The sequence below is a fragment of the Ciconia boyciana genome, chromosome 7 (assembly GCF_034638445.1).
Source record: "Ciconia boyciana chromosome 7, ASM3463844v1, whole genome shotgun sequence".
In the NCBI taxonomy this organism is placed as follows: domain Eukaryota; kingdom Metazoa; phylum Chordata; class Aves; order Ciconiiformes; family Ciconiidae; genus Ciconia; species Ciconia boyciana.
Window position 1 is genome coordinate 55,563,235 of NC_132940.1, and position 22,712 is coordinate 55,585,946.

Consider the following 22,712-nt stretch of genomic DNA (forward strand, 5'->3'; position numbering starts at 1 on the left):
GTACCAGGTGTTGGGGTCACGCCCCTTCCAAAAAGACCACGCCCATAGCCTCTCCCCTTAACCACGCCCACTGCTTGTATAACACACGGAGGGCCGCGTTGCTGCCAGGTAGGGACAGGGGACAGGGGAACCGGGGGACCGGGATCGGGCCCCCCCCGCCCCCCCCGGGCTCTGGGGGCGGACCGGAGACCGGGATGGGCAAGGCACCGGGAGCTCAGTACGGTCCCGTTTCCCCTCGCAGCGGCCCCACGCAGCCACGCTGTTCCAGGCGTTGGCCCGGGCAGTCCTAAGGATGCGGCGGGGGCGAGGGAAGCGAAAGGCCGAGGCCACGGAGCTGCCACGCGTGTCTCGGAAGAGGAAGGAGGAAGAGGAAGCTGTGCAGGAGGCCCGGCGGAAGGCGGCCCCCTCCGTGTGGGAGTTCAAGTACAACAAAAAGCGGGTTCGCCTCATCTCGCAGGGCTCGGACCTGAAGGATGATGCTCGGTGCATCCTTTACTGGATGTCCCGGGACCAGCGGGTGCAAGGTGCGAACCAGGTGGCAGAGGAGGCCGGGAAACGGAGCTCCCATGGGTGGCAAAAGCCTTGGTCACTTCCCACGGTAGCCCTTGGAACTGGTCCCCCCTCTACAGCGGGGATTCCTCTTGTGAAACACCGTGCTCCCTCCCCTCGGCAGAGCATCCCCTCGACACTGCCCCGTGCACTTTCTCCCCAGATAACTGGGCTTTCCTCTATGCCCAGCGCCTGGCCCTCAAACAGGAGCTGCCTCTGCATGTCTGCTTCTGCCTGGTGCCCAAATTCCTGGATGCCACCATCCGCCATTACGGCTTCATGCTGAGGGGCCTGCAGGAGGTGGCCGAGGTACAGCCGCTGCGGGGATGTCCACGCTGGGTGGGACAGGGCAGGGACAGGGCTCCTGGGGAAGGGGGAGGCAGCTCCATCCCTTCAGCGGATGGTGGTGGGATGGGGTCTGCAGGGGCGTGAACCATCCCATAGCTCTTTCCCCTTCGCTGCAGGAGTGCGCAGAGCTGAACATCCCCTTCCACTTGCTGCTGGGCTACGCCAAGGATGTGCTGCCCGCGTTCGTGGTGGAGCATGGCGTGGGCGGGCTGGTGACAGACTTCTGCCCCCTCCGCCTCCCCCGGCAGTGGGTAGAGGACGTCAGAGAGCGGTTGCCGGAGGATGTGCCGTTTGCACAGGTGGGTGCCCGCGCTCTGGGAGGGGAAAACTCTGGCTGATGAGACATGGGAGAAACTTGTCTCCGGTGTTTCATGCCTGCAGAGGTGTGCTGGAGTGATCTGAGCAGGGAGCGTGTGTGTCGTCATCGGGATCATTTGCTTCTCCTGCTCACACCCTCCACACCTTTGCTTCCCAGGTGGATGCCCACAACATCGTGCCCTGCTGGGTTGCCTCCCCCAAGCAGGAGTACAGTGCCAGGACCATCCGGGGCAAGATCCACGCTCAGCTCCCTGAATTCCTCACCGAGTTCCCCCCCGTCGTTCGTCACCCGTATCCCCCCTCCTGCCCGGCAGAGGTACCAGCAGGAGACACTCCACACCCGCTCACAGCCAGTCCCAGAGCGTTTCACAGCTGCTTTGTGATCCTGGGAGGGGATGGCAGGGGATGGGGACAGTGACCTGCCTGAGGTCACACGCAGGCGGTGTGGAGGTGGGCATGCCCTGGGGAAGGGAGGTTCCCCCCTCATTCATTCAATTCCCACATCTCTGCCATGCAGGGCTGGTTTAGAGGAGGAGGCTGGCATGAGCTGGGGACTTGCTGGTTGGGCTCATCCAGGGGACATAACACTAAGGGCAGCCCTGGCTGAAGAGCATCTGCAAATGCACTCACGCTGCCTGGTCGCTGCCAGCCCATCGCGTGGGAGGCATGTTATTCCAGCTTGCAGGTGGACTGCACCGTGAAGGAGGTGGAGTGGGCAACCCCCGGCACAGCTGCGGGGCTGGCTGTGCTGCAGTCCTTCGTCGCTGAGCGGCTGAAATCCTTTGGCTCCCACCGGAACGACCCCAACAAGGCAGCGCTCAGCAACCTGTCCCCGTGGTTCCACTTTGGTGAGTGTCCCAGGCTTCCCACTCTGCAGCAGGACCGAGCACAGTGGCTTGGACTGGCAGCCTGACTTGCTCCCTCCCTGTGTCCCCAGGCCAGGTTTCCACCCAACGAGCCATCCTGGAGGTGCAGAAGCACCGGGGCAAGTACAAGGAGTCGGTGGAAGCGTTTGTGGAGGAGGCTGTGGTGCGGCGGGAGCTGGCTGAAAACTTTTGCTACTACAATGAGAACTACGACAGCGTGCAAGGTAACATTCCAGGCTGGGTAGGCAATGCTGCCGGCTGGGCTGGTACCCAACTGGTCACCCCAACTTGGCAATCCCATTTCTGCTAGGAGAGTGGCTGCAGGGGCACTAATGTGCCATCATTCGGTACCTTCTGGAGGTAGGACAGGAGCTGGCAGATGCCCTCTTCAAGGCTGGTGCCTCCAGGGCACTGTGCCCTCAGTAGCCCAATTCTCCATCCCTTCCTTGGGGCCCTGCAGGAGCGGGTTGCTCAGCGTTGCTCCTCACCTCCCTTGCTCACAGGTGCCTACAACTGGGCGCAAACCACCCTGAAGCTCCATGCCAAAGACAAGAGGCCTTTTCTCTATGAGCTGCAGGAGCTGGAGCAGGGGACCACGCATGACCCTCTCTGGAATGCTGCCCAGGTAGTGCCCCGCATCTCCCCCGCAAAATGCTGCGCCTTTTCCCGAGGGGCAGAGGTGAGCTGGCATGGACCGACCCCTGCAGCTGTCCCTTTCTCCCCCAGCTCCAAATGGTCCGGGAGGGCAAGATGCATGGCTTTCTGCGGATGTACTGGGCCAAGAAGATCCTGGAGTGGACCCGCTCCCCTGAGGAGGCCCTGCGGTTTGCCATCTACCTCAACGACCGCTACGAGCTGGATGGGAGGGACCCCAACGGATATGTAGGCAAGCTGCAGGACAGGGGCATGGGGTGGGGGGTCTTATCTCTGAAGGCCGAGGCCGCGATGGCGGCAGGGGAGGGCTCTCTGCAGACAACCTAGCCCATGCTCCAGCCCATCCTGCTTTGCACCCACATCCCACGTGCTCTCTGGATGCCTTGGAGCAAGGGGGAGAGCCGACACTCTGTCTCCATGCCTGGCAGGCTGCCTCTGGTCCATCTGTGGCATACACGACCAGGGCTGGGCAGAGCGGGCCATCTTTGGGAAGATCCGCTACATGAACTATGCCGGCTGCAAGCGCAAGTTCGACGTGGGCCAGTTCGAACGTCGCTATGCCCCCCGCACGCTCTCCCAGTGACGGGCACAGCATGCCTCGAGAGTGGTCGTGCCCCTCTATGCTGGGTGCAGACGTGCCTTTGCCAAGGCGCCAGCTCGTGCCTTAGACCGTGGCCAGGGATTGCCCCAGGTGCTGTTGGAGGGCTTACTGTCACAGCAGCAAGCCCCAGGGTTTTGCAGGTCTGTTTTCTCTGCCATCACCCCCTGCTCGAGCTGCCACGCTGGGGCAGCTGCTGGAGCCCCATGGGGCCATGCAGGGCCCTCCCGCTGCCACGGGTTTGCTGGCAGCTGTAAGAGCCCACCCTCAGCATGCTCGTGCCTGCCAGAAACCTTTTCTACAACCACTGTGCTCAGGACTAAGCGCAAGTCCCCGCTGCTGCTGCTAACCACAGCTTAGATTTAGGCTAAGCAGGGCTTTTCTGGGGAAAAGCCCCCAGAAACTGGCTCCTCATGCCATGCTGCCTGCAGGCTTGCCCATGCATCCTTCAACCGTTGTTTTAAAGTTTACAGTTTGTATCATCTCCTGTGTCTATGGTGTTTATGGGGCAATGCACAACACTGCTGCGAGGCGAGAGCCGGCTGCGTGGGACAGGGATGCAAGAAGGGATGGGGCAGCCCAGGCCATGCCCCTCTGCCAGCAGCAAGGGCAGGCTCAGGAAGGGAGCAGGCGTTACAGAGAGCCCCTTACGCAGTGGCTTGTACCTGCCCTGAGTCCAGTGGGCAGTTTGCAGGGGGAGGCCATAAACCAGATGGATTAGTTAAGGGGTGGTGACAATAACTGCCTCCCAGTGACATCTGGTGATGCATAACCAGTTGCATAAGTTGTCCCCCCACTGCCATCAGCTAGCACATCCTGTTCCCTCCCTGCCCCAGGGGCCAACAGGCACTGCAGCACTGACCCCAAGGGGGGGCTACACACTGTTACCCTACCTGAAACGATGCCACAACACAACCAGGCCCCTTATTAACTTAGTTTATTAGGGACGGCATTTTCATTGCTACACTGTGCAATAGTCCCGCGGGGAGGGCTCCAGTTGATGGCTGGGGACCCCTTGCCCTCCCTTACAAAGAGCTCACCGCCATGGCCAGTTCCAGTGTTACTCGTGGCGGTCAGTGCTGGGCAGCAATGTCAGTGCTGGGTACAACCCTGCCCTGGAGACCTCCACCAGGTTTGCAAGTCCCACTGCTTCCAGACAAAGTCCATGACGGAGGGTGAAAACCACAAATAAGCCAAAATCCCTTCCCTCTTCTCTAAATGTACTCAGTGCTTCTAGAAAGGGACACGGGCAGCCTCTCAGCTGCTGTCCCATGACATTAAAGTGCTTCAAACAAAATAGGGTGGATGGAGGTGTGCTGCTGAGGCAGCTCCAGGGAAGGGGGTGCCAGCTCCGGGCAGCAGCAGGAGGGCTCGGCTTGGGGTTGGGGACGGGCAAGACCAAGGCGGACCAGCGTCTGGCAGCCCCAGGGCCTGCAGAGATGGAGAGCAAGCGGGAGAGCAGCTGCTCCCTGGAGGAAAACAAGCAGAAGCAAGACAGGACGAGGCAAAAACCCCAGGGGAGCAAGTGGGGAGCTGAACCCCCTTTCCTGGGCTAGACCTGGCTTTGTCAGGATGCTGCAGAGCAGGGGAGAGATGCTGCTGTGCAGCAGCCTGGCCCCAGCAGCAAGGCTTGCAGCCACCCTCCCCGACCAAGCCATGCGGCCACCTCTCCTGGTCCCAACCTCTCCCCCCGCCCCACCCCTGCCACCCCCAGAGGGACAGCCCACGAGGGGTCACATCCCAGCCTCAAGCCAGGGCACACACTGCAAGAGCCATTGTCCCTACATGCCTTCTGCCAGTGTATTGCTCCCCAGTCCCTCAACACTCTTCTCGCACGTACACAGGCCACACTGTCCTTCCAAACACCCCACTGCCACCCCACATCCCACCCGTGCTAAGGTGGTGCTGGACACTCACCCGTGCCATGGGCTAAAGCATCCCCCTGCGATGCAGAGGCACCTCCTCGACTGACCGCTAGCCCCAGAGCGCAGAGCTCACCTTGTACCACCAGGTCCGACCCCACAGAGACGCAGGTCATGGCAGGCAGCTCTGCGTCGGCGAGGGACCAACCCTTTGCAGCACCCCAGTGCCAAACCCCTCTCCTCCGTGCACCCCCCACTGCAAGCAGGCTGCCTGGCCATCCCGCTGCACCGCAGCCGGGAAGCCCTGAGGCTTTGCCTGGTTCAGGGACCTCTCCCCAAGGGGAGCAGGAGATCTGCTGGGAGAGGGGACATCTGGCAAACGCCAGCCCCATTCAGGGGTGAGGAACCAGGAGCAGAACAGCCCTGGAGGTTTTATACTGGTGAGTCCCAAGCAGATCGCATGTCCCCTAAAGAGGCATTTCAAGCAGCACCTCCTTGGGGGGGGAAACACACAGTTAAAAATACAAACAACTGCATTAAAAAAATAAAACCAAATCCAGCAGATTAAAAAACAAAAACCTAACCTAAAAGAACAAACCGAGACAGAGGCTCAGAGGATGCGGCCGGAGGGCTGAGCCTTCACCCGCATCCCAACAGGTCTCGGGCAGAAGGCAGCTGCACGCAAGGCAGGTCCTGGTGCCACCAGAGTGAGGTCCCATGTCACCCTTAGAGGAGGACATGTTCCCCTGGGAGGGGAGACCAGCAGCATGAGGAGGAAGCTGGATTGGAAGCCTCGCTTACTGCATCCTCCGGCCACGGGGATCTGCCTCCACCGAAAGCCCGGCAGCACCGGTTCCCTTGTGCAGCTGCTCTGGGGGCAATGCCCCTCTGCAGCACAGGCTGCGGGTGGAGGGCAGAGAAAGCAGCTCAGCACAGACGGCACTGAGAGGCAAGGCAGAAATCTGGCATTTTCACCACTGCCATCTCCTCTACTCTGATCCTGGAGTGAGAGCAACTGCTCTCCAGCAGTGTCCCAAGCCAAATTTGAGAAAGGGAGCTGTTAAATGTACAACCAACCCCAAACCCCCACCCTCCCTCCACGCACACAACACCCAGCAGCAGGACAGGGGATCAGAGGACTTGGAGAGCTGATTCCCCCCTCCACGGAGCAGACGTGGCCAGAGCTTCCTAGTATACAGCTGATGAGCAGAAAGTGCTGACCCCCCAGGGGACCCTGCTGGGGAGCAGGGCACGGGGACTGGCAGCACAGCCCTGCCTGGTCCAGCATGAACAACTGCTCGGAAAAGGCCCCTGTTCTGCCTGCAGGACAGGCAGGAGCAGCCGCCTTTCCCCAGGCAAAGGCATTGGGGAGTGCAAGCGCTACCTGGAGCAGACCTGGACGATGGAAGATGCCCCTTCCCCAGCCCAGTACTATTGCACGGGGTAAAACAGATCCCTTCGAGACGGTGCTCCAGGCCTCCTGACAGTCCTCCTCATCTCCAGTCCACGTGGCTCAGTCTCTGGTGATGAAGGCCACGCACGTAAATAAACCCACGATCTGCTCCTCCGCTGCAACATGCTCATGTGGTTGCCACCGCCTCTGGCTGCTCCGGCTCATCTTCGTAGTCCGAGATGTAGGACTCCATGCTCTGCTTGGCCAGCAGCTCTCTCCGGGCTTGAAGCCGCTCACAGCGGGGACAGCGGGTGGATTTGAAGCAGGATTTGTGGTAGCAGGCTTTGCACTCTGTGGGGGAGAGCATGGCTGAGAGCTGGTAGAGGCTGACACAGACTGCCTGATGCTCTGCACCCCAGGAAGGGATGCTCCAGGCTTGTCCAGGAGGACATTTTGAACCAAAGCCATGGCAAAACAAGCACCAGAAGCAGGGGTCCAGCACCGTTCTGGAAGCAGCAAGAAGTCACGCTGCAGGGTCCCTGCACTGGCTTGCAAAGCCTTTGGGAGCACAGGCGGGAGGTTTCAGGCTTTGCATAAGGTCCCTCCCCAAACTTTGCTGATTCTCCAAGGAAACAGTGACTCTGCTCCAAGTTTGCTCTGGCACTGCGCCTGCCAAAACAAGGCTTGCATGTTGTCAGGAGCCATTTCAAGCCAGTTCAGAGGTTGGTCCCAAGCTGCAGGGACAAGCTCTGCTTGGCCCTTTGTACTGGACATTATCAAGGATGACTCCTGAAGGGGCCCAGGGATTTCTTGGCAGGCAGGAAGGGCACAGAGACAAAGCCTTCAGGCTCTCTCTGTTCTACAAGGTCAGCTCCAGCCATCCAAGCAGGGGCAGGGGAACTGTGTGCAGGCTGCAGCCTGTCCCATAACCACAGCAGAAGGGAAGCCAGGGCTCTCAGACACCCGCTCGCTGCAGTCACAACCCAACTGTCCGCTGCTGCCAGGGCAGGCAGCACACAGTGTGGTCAGGAAGGGACCTACACAGTCCACTGCACCAGCAGCTCTGGCCAAACACCATTATAATGCTGATCTGCTGCTGTGATAACGTGGTGCAGAGACACAGGCCATGCACGGAGGCACTCTGGTCTGGCTGGCTCTGCCTCTGTACCTCTCGCTAGCACAAATGCCACTCAAACTGGAGGTAGACCTTGGTGGCCCCAGCGTCTGTCCCCTCCCTGTTTTCCCTGTTTCTCCCCAGCATCTCACCTTCACATGTCCTGCACTTGTTGAGCTCAAAGGGGAAAATGATGTCGCCCTCATTCTGGCAGAACTCGCAGATGAAGCCTTTGGCTTGGCACAGCTGGAAGGAGAAAAGGTGAGGAAAGCAGCTAAATGCTCCTCATCTCCCTGGCAAGCAGGGCAGGAGGTAGAGCGGAGCAGGACAGCAGGACATGGTGCCCTGCTCTAACCATGTGGGACAGCCCTTCCCCAGCATGGAGCACAGCAAGGCAGAATCAACATGTGTCAGGGGTAGGGGAGAGCCAAAATGGGGTAACAAACATCCCATACATGCTGGGTGGGAGCTCTGTGGAGCAAGCAGGAACAGTTAGCCTTAACTCAGTTAATTTGGTGGCTGCCCTGCACATCAAAGGCCTCCCCATTGGTTATCTTTGCAGCAAAGCCTGCTCCCAAGGGTGCTCCCAAGGGTGCGGAGCCGTGCAGGAGGCAGGCAAGGAGGCCTTACCATGCACTTCTCAACGTGCAGGATGCCTGCCTTCAGGAGCTCCGTCAGGCGAGGCACCAGGTCCCCTTTCTTCGTGGCGCTGAGGTCACTCAGTGAATAGAGGTGCAAATCCTCCGTCAAGTGGCCAGGCACCGCATCGAAGGAGTCTAGGAGGCTGCAAGGACAGAGAAACCACAGCTCAGAGCAAATCGACTCCACTAAGCCCCCTCTCTCCACCGCTTCTGTTTTCTCTCCCCCTCCACTCCCCTCTTCCCCCATTGCTCATTGCACAGGCTGCACAGATCCCCAGTGCAAATTGCTACGGGACAGATCCAGGACAGCAAAACAGCTTCATCTCACAGCCCGGGACTCACTCTTTAGCTAGCCGGCACGTCTTAAACATGTTCTTCATGTGGAAAAGCTGGATTCGCAGCAGCTGGAGAGGAAGGGGGGACACAAGAATCAATAAACAGAGCACAGTCCTTGGCCAAGCAGGTCTGCCCCATTTCCTGTGCTGGTGAAACGACTGCTGCTCCTCAGCTGCTGGTCCCCTGCTACCGAAGTGTTTACACCATGCACGGCAAAGTGAGCACAACCATAATCAGTGTGCTCCAGGAGATAAACCAAAGCCTGGCTGGACACCAGGCAGAAATTACTTTTGAAATTCCTATGTTGGTGGGCAAAGAACAAGAGGTGAATGAAACCCACATTGCTGAGGTTTTCAGCCTCAAAAACTGAAATATCTGCTTCTCCCCAGCTTCCCTGGAATACCGTTTACAACTGGCAGCCACCTGCCTCACCCAAACCCCACTCAGGAAGGTGTGGAAAGGGTCTTACCCACACTTGGTTGAGAGACTTCACTTTCCGGTACAGGGCAGGATTGATATCCTGCACGTTGAAGAGCGGGTCACTCCAGATCTTGCTCAGCAGGTCTTTGGAGAAGTTGCTCACATAGTACTTGCTGAAGTCCCACTTGCGCAGGATGCGGCTGGGGATGACCGTCTGGGCGTTCTCATGGCAGCACTGGCAGAAATACTTCCCCAGGTACTCACAGTACCGCAGCCGCTTGATGTAATCTGGCCAAACCCAGGCAGACAGGGAGGTCAGCCAAGGCACGGGCTCTGCCCAACCACATATTGGACTCCCAACGTTGCTCAGCATTTCCAACAAGCAAGGCAGTCTGCCTTGCTGGTACCTCCTCCAGTCCCAGAGCGCTCAGCACCCCTGCCAACTGCAAAAGCGTTTGGGACCACAGTCCAGTCTCATGCAGCCACATCTACCTACACATTCAGGAAACAGAGCCGGTCAAAGAGCTCTGCAGCTGTACCCGCAGCAGAACCTGCTGGGAGCTCTAGGACCCCAACAGATGCCTTTGCCTTAGAAGAGTCAACATCGGAAATGCCCTCCCAAAGGACAGGCTGGCTGCTCTTTGCCTCCACCAGCCCCGTGACCTTCTGGAGAAGGGGGCTCCTCTGTGGGTGGTGCACACCAAATATACAGGCAGAGCTGGCAAAGGCAGCGTACCATTTCCCTACCAACCTTGTGCTGAACTCTGCCACCACCCACCCACTCTGCATCTCCCTGCTCGTTCATAGGTTCTTCCCTGCTCTCCAGCTATGGGTCAGGATCCCAGCACTCACCAGGATCAGTCCGGATGCCACAGCCTGCACACCGGTAATTCTGCTTGGCCACAGCCACCTTCCTCCTGCCCAGAGACAGAAGACAACATGCATGAGTCCAGCCCTGACGGCACCTGGCACCAGAGGACGGGCACTGGCACAGGTCTGGATGGCAGTGATGGCCACATGCTTTGCCACTTAAGCGTGGACAACAAATCCAAGGGGAAAAGCCCTGTTGTGCCCTCGTACACACCAAAGGCACTGACCGCAGGCACTGGCTCCATCTCACAGCACCAGCTGCCGGTGGTGACCGCTGTGGATTTACCAGGCTCAGAGCAGGGAAGCCTCAGCGGTCAAGCAGGAAGGAGAGGATAATCAACTCTGGCATTGATGGAAAAGGGTTGGAAAGAGCAGGTCCCCAGAGAGCCCTTGACCGCGCGGGTCCTTACGTTGGGGCTGGGTGAACATTGAAGATGATCTGTGGTCGCGGTGGGGCCCACTCCAGGTTTCCGCGCACCCGAATCCTCAGCTTGTAGATGTCGGCATGTTCTCCATCATCAGGAGAGATGGGCAGAGAGTCGGGGATGGGCAGGAGCTGGGAGAGGCAGGCAAGAGGGTCAGATCCCTGCCTGGTACTGCAAAGGCAATGCACCTGGCTGGCTTGCCAGAAACCTGCAACTGCAGCCCTCTGGAAAACTGCCAGGCACAAAGCTGCTGCTCCAGCTGAATGGGGGCTGGAGAAGGAACGTCCCCAGAGATCCAGGTATTCTGCTGTAGGAGGCTGCGGTGGCAAAGCCCCGCTTGGCTGTATCCATCTTTGGAACCCAGACAGAACCCCTTCTCCAGCTCCACGAAGGGATCACCAGGACTAGCAAAGCCCCTCGGCAGTGGGCTGAAGCCAGGGGTTCGGGGAAGATCAAATGCAATCCATGACCAGGGATTCACACCCCTACCTTCTGCGGGGCATCGTGCTCGGGGACCAGCCACTCCAATTCAGAGGCGGCTGGGAGCTGCATGCCCTCGAACTGCTTCAGCAAGCCCATGGCCACAGCCTCCGCCGAGTTGGAATTGAGGAAGCAGTGGGATCTAGACAGCAAAGGGAGTGGTTAGTACCGGGTCTCACAGCTGTGCCCTCCTCACAACCCCCAATGCCAGTCCCAGCTCAAGCCCAAGATGCTCCCTTCAACTCCAGTACCTTATTTCTGCACTGCTACACAGGCTTAAAATTGATATACGTGATTGATTTCTGTCTCTGCAGCTGCCCCCAAGCAAAGCTGGCTAATGGCACAACAACAACTGTTTAGAAAGGCAAGCAAAACATATCTTAACAAAACCTGTGCCTGTTTGCAGGGGAAGCTGCAAAGTGACAGCCAGTGTCTGTATGAGCCAGAAGTAACTGCTCTCCCAGTACGAACCCACCCAAGAAGCTACCAAGCATGGGCATAGCTTTGTATCTCACCCAATAAGCAGACGGGTCTCTGCATCCCAAAGGGGTTTTGCTTTCAGAGCATTAACACAGCGGCTGTGCTTAAAACAGGTTGTGATTCACCTCCCCACAGCCCCCACCTTCTCCATCCCAGGGCACTACCGGGAAAGGACTGAGCCCTTCACGTTTAAGCTGCTGCTGCACTTGCACAGAGAGTTTGTAAGCATCGCTGTGTGCCAGCGGTTGCACCTCTGGGTCACAGCACAGCAGCGGGGGTTGGAGAGAACATGGCAGCACCATGTAGTCTAAGAGGCTGTCCCAGCTGAGAGGGGGGAGGCAGGGGAGGCTCAGAGTGAGCAGCAAGCCAGCAGCCAGTCCAGATGCTCCAGGTTGTGCCAGGTCCTCTCCCCAGCCTCTTACCTACCAGGAGGTATGGGCATCTCTCCTGACACCAGTCCATACCATATCTACCTCATGCGAATATCCTGATCATCCCGGGTTCTGCTTCCCAAATTTAAGACTAGGGCTCAGTGCCCCACTGCTAAGCAAAGGGATGGAGGGAGGGAGGGATGTCCACTCCAGTGCAAAACAGCAGCTGATGCATGTGGAAGAGCAGAGGTGGGCAGGAAGGGGAACTTGGTACCAAGATGTGTTGCCACAAGTCGAAGACGTACATGGAGTCCGAGGAGAGAAAGGACTTCCTGCTGGAGTCCGGGTTCCTCTTGATGTCTGCATCTGAATCACAAACAGACAAGGTGGAGCAGATGGGGCAGGGCAGGAGGATACACTCATTTCAAACCAAAGCTTCACTGTAAAACTCATCAAGCTGTTCAAAAGCACGTGAACTACAGCATCAACTTCTACCAGTGACACTGAGCAGCAAGGAGAGGTGCAGTCTAATCAGTCGCCTGCCAGAGTTACAAGGGAAGGACATGGTGGGATGCTGTGGAAACAGTGAGCCTGGGGTTTGGGGGAGACAAGTGGCTGCTGGAACAGGTCACACGCCAAGTCGTAGCAGTGACATGGCCTGAAACAGTACACACACAGGAGCTAGGAGGGCAGGACAGCAAGGTTAGCAAGAAGGTTTAGTAGCTCTCTACACACAATATAGATGCTGCAGGGGATTAGCAATGGGATGCAGAGCCCTCCTCTCTACTTGACCGCAACCTGTAAGATCAGATGGTGGCCATGCGACAGCTTGTCAGCGACTGCACAGCCGGGACTGGCAGCCTGAGCCCAGCACTCCAGAGACACGTCAGCATCCACACAGAGAGTGGGCCACCAGCCACGGGGGCCAGCCCTCTGCAGAGGCCACAGACCCATCTCCCAAGGAGGGAGGGATCCAAGATAAGGTGCAGAACACTGGGGTTCTGCTCCCTCCACCTCTCCATCAGCTCCCCAACAGCCCTGGGCTACCCCTTATCCTTCCTCAGTGCCAGCCTCGGGTACCAGGCAGTACCCAGCACTACCTGCATCACTCAGCTTGCTTTCACTCCAGCAGGTTAAACCCTGACAGGGAATTCATCTCAACGGTGGAAGGACCCTGGGACAGGAGACTCTGCCAGCAGTACAAGGCAGGCAGAAGCAGACTGCTTCATTGCAGACAGACTCCCAGAAAAGGGAAGGAGGGCATCCAAGGGGAAAGTACTACAGGTCAGGACAGAAGAGAGGCCAATGCTACAACCTTCAGCCCAACAGTTCTGTTTTGTACCTCTGGGGAGCTCTAGGAACAAGGTCTGCAGCGACCACAGCACCCCCTAAACGCAGGCTTGCAGCTCCCCCCGACCCAGTGCCCTGTGTCTGGCTAGGGCAGGTACAGCTCGGGGTCCCTGCCCCTCCACCCCAAGCAGGTCAGCTACACAGACCCACGCAGAACCCATCTGATCCCAGCCAGGCACCAACCACACACCGAGGCCAAGGGAATCACAGCCGGCTGAGCAAAGAGTGCCAGCCCCGAGCCGTCAGCTCCCCTAGGAAGAGCAGGGCTGCCCTGGCAGCAAGGGGAGCAAGTCCCGGTCCTGCCCATGGATTTACAGACTCATGCTAGTGGAGCTCAGCATGGATGCTTGACCCTCCTTGTCTGACATCCATTGCTAGAAACAGGCACAGGAAAGCATCCTAATGCTAAGGAATCTGCATATCTACATCATGCGAACGGACTTCTAGCTGCAGAAAACAGGGAATTCAGGCAAACACAGCCTCCCGACCGCGTAGGGCACCGGCCAGACGTACCTGCCATGCTCTGGTGCCTTCAGCTCTGCGCAGGAAGGTGCCGCATGGTCCTAGACTATGATGAACACGAGCAAACAGCGGGGCACACGCAGCACAGTGTGGGCCAAGTGTTATGGGGAAGCAGAGCCGGCACACTCAGGCACTGCCATCATCTCAGGGATGGCACAGGGAGCCAAATCTGACCCTAGGCTCCCACAGGGGCTAGCACTGGGATCCTGCCACCACTCGCTTCCCAACCTTAACTGCAGACACTCCCCCAAAGCCTCCAGTTAGCTGCCCAAAATGCCTCTGCTGCCAATGCTATCACCAGGTGGGATAGTCCCCAAGAGGCTCGTGAACAGCCCCCAAACCCAAGGACGGTGCCCCAGCTCCCGTATGTCAGCTTCAGGCCAGGATGAGCCCCCCTGGATTAAATCCCTGGGCTGTAAACACAGGACACAGCAGGGCTGACAGGGAAGCTCTGAGCACCAGCATCTCTAGCAGGAGCAACATACTGGTGCCGAACACCTGATTGGAGAGCTCAGCAGCAGCCCACGTAGGCTGTTCCCTTGCTAAAGCAAACAGGGAGCACATGGAGGTTATTTAAATGCAGCCAGCAGACCAGAAGGGTTATCTAGCCATACTGTAAACAACAAAAACACTAAGCAAGACCTGGCTGCATGTGATCCCGGTGCCCAGGGCCTCCAGCATGAACAAACTGCCTGTACCCTGTCTGCTCTCACTACTCCTCCTTCCAGGACTTCTTTCTGGAAGGATTCTTCTCCAAGTCAAGTCTGAGCAGGACGGGAAGGGCTGGCCATGGTTCAGATCACAGCTACGGCACACCAGCTCTGCCAAGTCAAGCAGGATAAGGCTCCCCAAGGCACCTGGTATAGAGACCTGGTCCCACACTGGAGAGGACTCTGCTCTCATCCAGCCCAGGCTCAGCCTTCAGCAGCTACAGAGCCACAAAGCTGTGCCATCACCCTGCCAAGCCCTACCCCAGGCAACGCAGGTCTTCACCGCAGCAGGCACGTTTGGTATATCCAAAATACCGCATGGCAAAATGCCCTGGGGGATGGAGCCCATGGCAGAGCTTCTCTGCCTCCTCTCTGCTCCATCGTGCCATATCATCCTGCCACAGCTTTTCTTGCTGATGTCTGGATGATACTGTTCACAGTTCCCAAATCAGGCAGATTTCTGAGAAGTGTGCACGTGCACACACATACACACACACCTTGCACACACACGTACGCGTGCCACAGGGGAGCACTGCGGGGTACTACCTGAGAACAAGGAAGCCATTGACACTGACAGGCCGTTCTTGGACATTTGAATCAGGTTAGATCCATCGTTACCATCTGTATAACACGGTGATGACAAAACAGTTGACTTCAGTGCCTCGGCCAGGCCAAAGAGAAAGGGCATAATACAAGAGCAGCACTCGCACAAGAGAAGCCCAGAACTGAATTCACACACCCCTCTGTGGGCTTCAAAACCGAGCCCAAAATCTAGCCCTCAGGGACTGAAAGGAGGACTTTGCTGTCAACAGTCAAGAGACGAGAAGTTTATAGCTGGAGACTGGACTGTTCCATCTTCTTTTTAAAGTCAGTGAGATGGAGGTACTGCTGAGAAGTCAGTCATCCACCTCGGAGGATGAACAAGGCTCTGAAGGAAAGGGACACCCAGGGACCCAGACAGGTCTCCTGTGGGCAATAAGCTCAGCCACCCAAGCTGCCAGGAGCAGAGATTACAGGTATTACAGGTTGGGATGTGACCAGTGCCCACCACTGCCACCCAAGAGATAAGTGGTCAGAGCTATGGCTCCTTCTGCCTGGGGAGGAGGAGAGCAGGATGGCAGCTCTCCCACCTCTCTCTAGCTGTGACAGCCGCTATGTGGACCAGGCAATGAAATGGAAACCACCTACCAGCCAGAAGCACTGAATGCTACAGCGTTACAGAGGATTTCAAAGGAAAGTCATGCCACCACTTGAGGGAAACTGGTTGCTCTGCTCATGCTCAGAATTCAGCCATTTGTTTGGGAAATGCCATCCTGAAGGCCAGAGGGACATGCTCTTCTTCAGCAGGACTGACCTCAACACAACCACACCAAGGAGAAGTCTGTCTCTATGCAAGAAGCCAACACAGCCATTCTCTCCTACCTCGGATCTCGTACTCTTCCACATCCTCCGCAGAGCCGGAGTCAGAGAGCTGCATGGAGAAGTGGGAGCTGAACTGGGACCCGCTGTCTGTCGCCACAAGACCTGGGAGAAATGCAACACAGCCAGGCCATCAATGGAAGTGGTCTGAAGGGTCACCGACAGCTAAGGGAGAAGTTGATAGCCAGGTATGGCCAGGGCAGGGAGGGATGGAGGTCAAGGACGGAAAACACTATGGGTTCGAAATGAAATGACATTCCATAACTCAGTGCCAGCAGCGCACAAGTGCTATCAATGTACAGTATCAGTCCCATTACGGTGTTCAATAGCAGTGGTTTCACAAATCTCTGCAGCAACTTGGTAGTAATATGACTATTTCCCACAAACAGGCAGGAAGGCACGATGCTATAAGGACAGGCAACGGATAGAAAACCCACATCCCACTAGCTGACGAGCACGAAACACATCACCCACCGTCTGAGCCCATCTCCTGGCAGGTAGGGAACAGGTGCCTGGTGCGAATCTGCTGGCGCCGAATGCGAATCTTTTGTTTAAGCTCCTGGATCTCCTTGTCACTGTCTTCCTCCTCCTCCTCCAGCTGCCGGCTCATCATGTTGCATTTCATCAGCTCAATGGCAGCGATCAGGGACTCTGAGATGCTGAAGTGGGCATTCTCCTGCAAGGCAAGAGCAAAAGCATTCAAGGCTGTACCATGGAGAAACTAGGAAGACTTGGTAAAATCCTGTTCCCCACCTGTGACAGGAAAGAGCTTATTACTCATGGAGGGTGGTAGAAAGACCTTAATCCCTGCCAACTCCACGAAACCTTACTCTTCTACGAGGACCTAGAAACTAAAGCCTTCTTGGGCACCAGAATACTCACAAAACACAAGGGGCATCCTACAAAGAGGATGTGCAACACATCCACTCTAGGGAGTCAGCACAGGTCCCTGAGGAGCCCTAACATATTGCAAAGCTGCTGTGTATATGCTGGATGGGCAGATCCTGGCTGCCAGACACCACTGAGGAACTCAACCTTGAAGTTCTGTGCACAGCTCTATAGCGGGAAATACTGTGGGATTATCTTCCCCACAGCGGTAAGTATCACTGAACCTGCAGTAAGACACGTTCTCCAATGCACATAGGCTGCTGCTGCCTCTCACCTTCTCCAGGTCTGCACAGCTGCCGAAGTCTTGCTCAGAGAGGTAGCTGATGAGGGACTGCCCTTCCGAGGGTCTTCTGAACATCCCTTCCCCTGAGCTCAGGTACTGCCCAGAGTCTAGAAAAGCAAGAGACAAACGTATGAGGGAGGGACTTGCTGCTATTCCCATGCTAACGAGCCCTGCCAGTGCCCAACCAGTATCCCACAAGCAGGTGCCAGAAGCTGAGGCCACCACAGCCGATGGAGGAGCCTGCCCAGGAGCAAGGATCCCCACTGAGGCTGGCTGTACTCACCGTACTCCATGTAGAGGGAGCTGGGTGTGCTCAGTTCACTGCTCTGGGTGGAAGCAGAAGCTGGCCCTTTCCCTCCACCTGGATCGCCATGGGACTCTGGAAGGGAAGATGACACCAGGCACACATCAGTATCCCCAGAGGCATCCAGCCATTGCACAGGGTGAAATGAAAGGGGCTCAGCATCACACGGGCAGGCACAAATGGATGGGAAGCAAGGAGGGACATCTTCCTGCTCCGTGCCACGGCTGAGGGCAAGCCCAGGAGTAGACAAAACTAGAAGGGCATTTCAGGCAGGAGAGGAGAAGGGGAAAGAAGGAGAGAAGCTCATGAGAGCCACAGAGCAGTCAAGTCCCAAGCCTTCCTCTCTTTACCCCCAGCAGAGCTGGGGGACACAACAAGCTCCAGCAAGCGCCTCTGCCAGCCCCTTCTTCCTGCTGGAGCATGTCTGAGGAAGAATTATCCCCCAGGGCAGAGAGTCAGAGGACAAGGGGAAACCTGAGCAGCCGAGGGATCTGTGGGGCTCCCAGCCCTGCACAGCAGCCTGGACAACAGCAGAAGGAGGCATCTGAAGGACATGCTCTTGCTCAACAAGAAGCCAGGGTTCCCCGCACACAACCCTGGAGCCTGGGCTGCAGTGCTCAAGGTGACCTACACAGACTATGGGCAGGGCTCTGCCCCACGCACGAGCTGTGGTGCAACTCCCTGCCAGGCTGAGCCAGCGGCGACTGCCAGGAGCTGGCCTGACCGGAGACCAGCAACGGCTGGTGCTCTGTGGAGAGCCACAGCCCCAGGGAGCACCTGGATGGAGCGGCTGGGTGACGGTGGACTGCTGAAGGGGACTGAAAACAACCTGACTGAAGCGGGACAGGAGCATACGGGTGTGGACTCGGGGCAGGCACTGGCTGACTTCCCGACCTCCCGAGCATAACAGAAGGGCAATCCCATCCTCTCAACCTCCTACTCCTCTTTGCTCCCAGCTTTGTGCCATAACCCTGCTGTGGCTGGAGGCTCCTGAGCCCACCAACACCAGTATCTCCCTGCCAAGACCATGAAGCGGCAGCCACCAGGATGGGGCTTGGGACCAACCCACCCCACAGGCTGGGTGACAAAGGAGACCTGTCAGGGTGAGAGGCTCTCACAGATAATTGTTGCAGTCTGGCAGGGTATCCTGCAGCCACCTCAACCCTGCCAAAAACCAGCACGGAAACCACCTCGTGATCACCAGCCTGGGGTATGCCACATACAACAGAGCCTACTGCTGAAGGGTAAAGCGAGGCAGCGCTCGGCATCCTCTGCTGGAGCAGCACACAGGGCTGGACACATCTGTCTGAATGCCCACCACCTCCAGGAAGGAGCCTTCCCAGCCGCAGAGCCCTCAGCACCCAGACGTGAGCTCGACAAACCCAGTGCCACTGTTCAACGGATGCAAAAGAAAACAGCCCATTTTTTTGAGCTGCTGACTCTTTCTGCATGTGGAGCAAAGGGATGGCAGCACCCCAGCACTTCTGCTCGGGGGAAACCTGCCCCGAGCCCAGAAGAGCACCCGGGAGTCCTGGCTGTGGGTGCAAGCACAGCTGGCTGGGGTGCAGCTGAATTCAACCAACATCAAACTTCCCCGTGCCACAGATCCACTAAATGAAAGGAAAAATAACATGTTGAAGCCCACACCTGCTTAGCTGCCAGCCCTTATTTGCTAGGTGAGAGACGAAATCTCTCCTGGCTCCCGAGGCAGTGGGGTGGCGGGAAGGGCAGGGGACGCAGCTCAGGGACTCGGTGGCCAGCACTCCCTAACGCCATGCAGGGCAGCTGGGCACCCTTCTTGGTCCGGTCCACCGCTCCCAACAACCAAGCTGGGATCTTCAGTCAGGTCGCATGCATAAACCTGACTACCCTTCAAAGCACCAGCTGGGACACAGGCAAGAAAGAATTTTTTTGGTTTTCTAAATGGACACTAATGGGTTGATGGAAATCCTGAACTTGATGCAATGACCACTAATGAAGGGCTGTTATACTGGCTCCCAAACCTGCTACTGGATCTTCTATTATAATGGTGATATCCCTGAGGCCTCCTGGGCAGACAGAGGAGGAGGAGGGCAGCGTTAAGGGAGAGAAAACAGAGACAGACTGGTTACTACTCAGCAAGGATCTCCACTTCTCCCATGTAGGCAGAACCGGTGGGGCAGACGCCCACAAACTTGTTGTCCCCTTACATCCCACTCCCCCCCACCATGCATTCACCCACTCAAGAGCACAGGAGGACCCAGCAGGTTACCAGTAGGATGACACCCTACCAGTAGGATGAGCCCCAGCCCAGTGCCCTGCCATGGCCCCATGCCCCAGTCAGGCAAGGCCAGTGGGGAAGCAGGACGGCTAATGCCACAGCATCACTGCCATTTTCTAAGTTTTTGGTAAAAGCTGCCAATACCAATAACAGACCAGCCCAGGGAATTCTGGGAAGCAAGATGTCAGCCCATCACTCCAGTGCAGAGCAGGAAAGGTAAGGGCAAAGACCAAATTTCCCAACCGCTCGCCCACTGTTCCTCTCGCCAACTTGATCCATGGAGTCAAAGGGGCGGCCAGCATCAGCCTCCCAGTACCAGGGACTCCCACACCCCAAAGCCATCCCAGAAAAGCTGCCCCATTACCGTGCAACTTCCCCGAAGACACATTGGTGTCGGAGTGTGAGCGCACGTGGCTCTTCTTGAGGATGCCCTGCGGAGCTGACGACTGTCCCTCTGAGAAGCTGGACCGGCGCAACAGGCTCAGGCCCCTGCTTCCACCTCCACTTGCCCCCTGCTCTCCCAGGGATGAGACTGAGTCCAGTTTCTGAGAGCTGCTGGAGGAGAAGAGTTTGGAGCTACTGCTCTTAGTGCTGTTGCTGCTGGTGGTGCTGGCGCTGCTGCATGCCCGGCCCCGGCGTCCCAAGTTCCCAATGGCCAGGTACTCCGGCCCATCATTAGCATCACTCTGCGGATCATCCTGACTCCCTGTCCAAGTGTCCTCACTGTGGCTGGTGGTGCTGGAGCTCATCTCGCTGGCTGGAGAGAAGGGGTCTTTGGGTGAGGGGACGTGGAAGCAGGTGGCAGAGCCAGGCTGCTCCAGAGGGGACCTGCCATTGCTGAAGGAGGAGGACCGGGTGGATGGGCAGCACTCTTGGAGCTGGCTAGAGCTGGAGCTGACGGAGGAGCTTGCTGGTCTCCTGTCTGGACAGAGGTAGGAGCAGGATATCACGCACCCTGGCACAAGCAGACCACCCTATAGCAATAAGCTTGTGTCTTCACACCAGCACATCCACCCACCATGGGCAAAGGCCAGGGATCTCCCTCCCATCGCGGGCAGAGATCTTCTCGCACCCATCCACCACAACAAATCCAAGAGCAGAAAAAAAGGCAAAGTCTTTTCTGGGTCTACCCTGAGCTTCCCAGCCCACCCTCTTTACCTGAGAGGCTGGAGGAGGCTGGATGGTGGAGGCTGGAGAAGGACCCAAAGCAGCGCTGCTGCGTGCAACCTGCAGCTGGGACATACGGGGACGCGGGGAGGGCAGTCAGGCTCTGACTCTTGGTCACCGCAGGCGGACCATCACTCTTCCTGGTGAGCTGAAGAGAGGTGGTATGATTAATAAATCAGCATTTATGGGGCTACACGTCAAAGGAGCAGCAATGGAAAGGAATCGACCTGCGAGCGCCTGGTCACCAGCCAGCAAAGGATGCGGCAGCCCTGGGGGCAGGAGGATGGGGAGGGAAAAACACTGTGGTGCAGAAGGGAAACAGCTCTTTGTTTGCAGCTGCATGGCAGGCTCCTGTCAGGAAATTACCAGGCTCTCAGCGAAATGATCCAGGCAGCCCAGCGCCCCAGGCAGATGGCTCTCCTGCCCTTCAGCGTCATGGTCACACATCTCTCTTGTCCCAGCAGAAGGACCTGACGCGCACAGGGATGGCAGTGACGTGCCGGCCAGCTGAAAGAACACAGTCCCCATTTAATGAAGCCTCATTAATTGCCTTCCTCTGGGGAGCTCTGTGCAAAGAAAGCCGCCACTGTTCCCTCCTCTGGGGAGGGGGCAGCTGGCACGGGGCTGCACGGGGGGTCACTGGCGTCACCAGCAGGAGTGGGCACCCAGGTGTCCTGGGGTGCTGCTCATCCCCTCTGAGGGTGGCTGTCCCTCACAACCAGGCAGCTCTGCTTGCTGGCCCTGAAGCCTGGGACCATTGGAGAGGGCTTTAGAGGTGCCTCTTATAAGGAACTGGTCCTCAGGTCCTCATACTCAAATCCTTGATGCCAGCCAGAAGCGAGGTACCTCACTACAGGCTCCACACAGCCATCTCCCCCACCCCAACCCCTGCCAGGCTCACGCAGGCAGCACAGGGATCAGTTCATCACTCTCCTCCCCTCTTGGAGCTCCTTTTGTTACTTCCAAGTCCAGCCCCTTGTCCAAGGGCTCCATGTGCCCTGAATGAGACCTCGCACAAGCAGCCGCAGCCAGCCAGCATCTGGGGAGAGCCAGATGGAAAAGCCAGGACCTCAACTCACCATGGAGGTGTCGATCTGAGCCAGAAGCCTGGGGTTGTTCTGCTCAACAGCCTCCAGGCACTGCAGCATGGCCGTGACGTGGGCGTCACTGAGCAGGAAGGCAGTGTCTGGGGAGAGAAAACTGCTGCTTGGGGGGGTCCCTCTCACCCGCGTGGTTTGACAGCGCTGGTTGCTCACATGCAAACCACCCTTCCTGCCGCCCCCCCTCACTCCCACACGGCTTGGAAATGCCACCAGCTAGATATTTTCCTAATAAGAAGGAAAAGGCTCGTTTCTCTTTACCTGTGTAGAATTTCCTGATGTACTGCCGGTTCCCAAGGAGCGGTCTCAGCTGCGCCGACAGGCAGTGGCACTGCAGGCTGTGCTGCAGCCACAGCTGCGCGATGGCCTGGTCCCCCGGGCCCTCTGGGTCAGGCTGGCTGCTCTCCTGCAGGCTGATGAACTGGAAAGGGACGCCAGGCACAGGTTAAGGCATGCAGAGGCAAGAGGGGGAGCAGGGGTTGTTCCACTGCACGGATTTGGTTCCCCCTGCCCCAATAACGGCAGCTTTCCAGCACTGGTCACTGTCAGAGGGAAGGAGGGCAAGTACCAGCAGCTCCCCAGCCACCAGGGAGGCAAAAGCACCGGGGAGGACCAACGCTTCAAAGGTCAGCCAGCGACCAAAGTCCTCTGACAGCCACCAGCACTGTGAATTTCTCCTGCACGCTCTCCCACCCGTGTGCCTCACCCCTGACCTGGAAGGACCCCACACTCCCAAATCCAACCCGACCCCAGTGGTGACGGTCATGTTCTTGCTGACACATTAACTGGGGAAGCTAAACACCTGAGCTGCTGCAGCGTGACGAACTGGACTGGAGTCACACCCCAAGCCCCTCCAGCAGCATGTTGGACACAGGGACCACCAGTGGTCAGCCCCTTGTGCCCAGCCACAGCGGGGGCCACGGACGTCGGCACGGGGAAGCCGAGGGCCGAGAGCATCCCCACGCACCAGCGGTTGGCACAAGC

General features: G+C 57.7%; 2 protein-coding genes across 7 annotated transcripts in view; one reads left to right on the forward strand and one right to left on the reverse strand.

Annotated features, from left to right (window-relative positions):
* Window positions 1-11: 11 nt before the first annotated feature.
* LOC140654207 (deoxyribodipyrimidine photo-lyase-like) lies at window positions 12-3,818 on the forward strand. The gene is made up of 10 exons (XM_072867301.1): window positions 12-108; window positions 242-524; window positions 713-858; window positions 1,014-1,196; window positions 1,373-1,531; window positions 1,865-2,063; window positions 2,153-2,305; window positions 2,585-2,706; window positions 2,808-2,967; window positions 3,164-3,818. Exons 2-10 carry the CDS (start codon window positions 293-295, stop codon window positions 3,316-3,318), a joined length of 1,509 nt encoding a protein of 502 aa, XP_072723402.1. The 5' UTR covers window positions 12-108; window positions 242-292; the 3' UTR covers window positions 3,319-3,818.
* Window positions 3,819-4,255: 437 nt separating this feature from the next.
* RUBCN (rubicon autophagy regulator) overlaps window positions 4,256-22,712 on the reverse strand; it is a 34,274-nt gene continuing 15,817 nt past the window's right edge. For 5 of the 6 annotated variants that reach the window (XM_072867283.1, XM_072867285.1, XM_072867280.1 and 2 more), the window contains exons 4-22: window positions 21,990-22,149; window positions 21,708-21,814; window positions 20,995-21,135; window positions 20,620-20,776; window positions 19,826-20,383; window positions 17,181-17,276; window positions 16,889-17,004; window positions 16,201-16,402; window positions 15,730-15,831; window positions 14,854-14,928; window positions 12,031-12,091; window positions 10,884-11,016; window positions 10,380-10,525; window positions 9,952-10,016; window positions 9,149-9,387; window positions 8,686-8,747; window positions 8,333-8,486; window positions 7,855-7,948; window positions 4,256-6,939 (exon numbers count right to left, since the gene is read on the reverse strand). In XM_072867283.1, coding sequence (XP_072723384.1) covers window positions 6,776-6,939; window positions 7,855-7,948; window positions 8,333-8,486; window positions 8,686-8,747; window positions 9,149-9,387; window positions 9,952-10,016; window positions 10,380-10,525; window positions 10,884-11,016; window positions 12,031-12,091; window positions 14,854-14,928; window positions 15,730-15,831; window positions 16,201-16,402; window positions 16,889-17,004; window positions 17,181-17,276; window positions 19,826-20,383; window positions 20,620-20,776; window positions 20,995-21,135; window positions 21,708-21,814; window positions 21,990-22,149 — 2,832 coding nt within the window. In that variant the 3' untranslated portion in view covers window positions 4,256-6,775. The remainder of the gene's footprint in view (window positions 6,940-7,854; window positions 7,949-8,332; window positions 8,487-8,685; window positions 8,748-9,148; window positions 9,388-9,951; window positions 10,017-10,379; window positions 10,526-10,883; window positions 11,017-12,030; window positions 12,092-14,853; window positions 14,929-15,729; window positions 15,832-16,200; window positions 16,403-16,888; window positions 17,005-17,180; window positions 17,277-19,825; window positions 20,384-20,619; window positions 20,777-20,994; window positions 21,136-21,707; window positions 21,815-21,989; window positions 22,150-22,712) is intronic. The other variant, XM_072867281.1, reaches the window with a different exon arrangement.

Bases quoted from the DNA above. Each gene is read 5' to 3' on its own strand.
- LOC140654207 (XM_072867301.1), top strand. From the start codon at position 293: ATGCGGCGGGGGCGAGGGAAGCGAAAGGCCGAGGCCACGGAGCTGCCA. The intron at 859-1,013 runs GTACAGCCGCTG...CCTTCGCTGCAG, and splicing joins GCCTGCAGGAGGTGGCCGAG to GAGTGCGCAGAGCTGAACAT. The intron at 1,532-1,864 runs GTACCAGCAGGA...GGTCGCTGCCAG, and splicing joins CCCCCTCCTGCCCGGCAGAG to CCCATCGCGTGGGAGGCATG.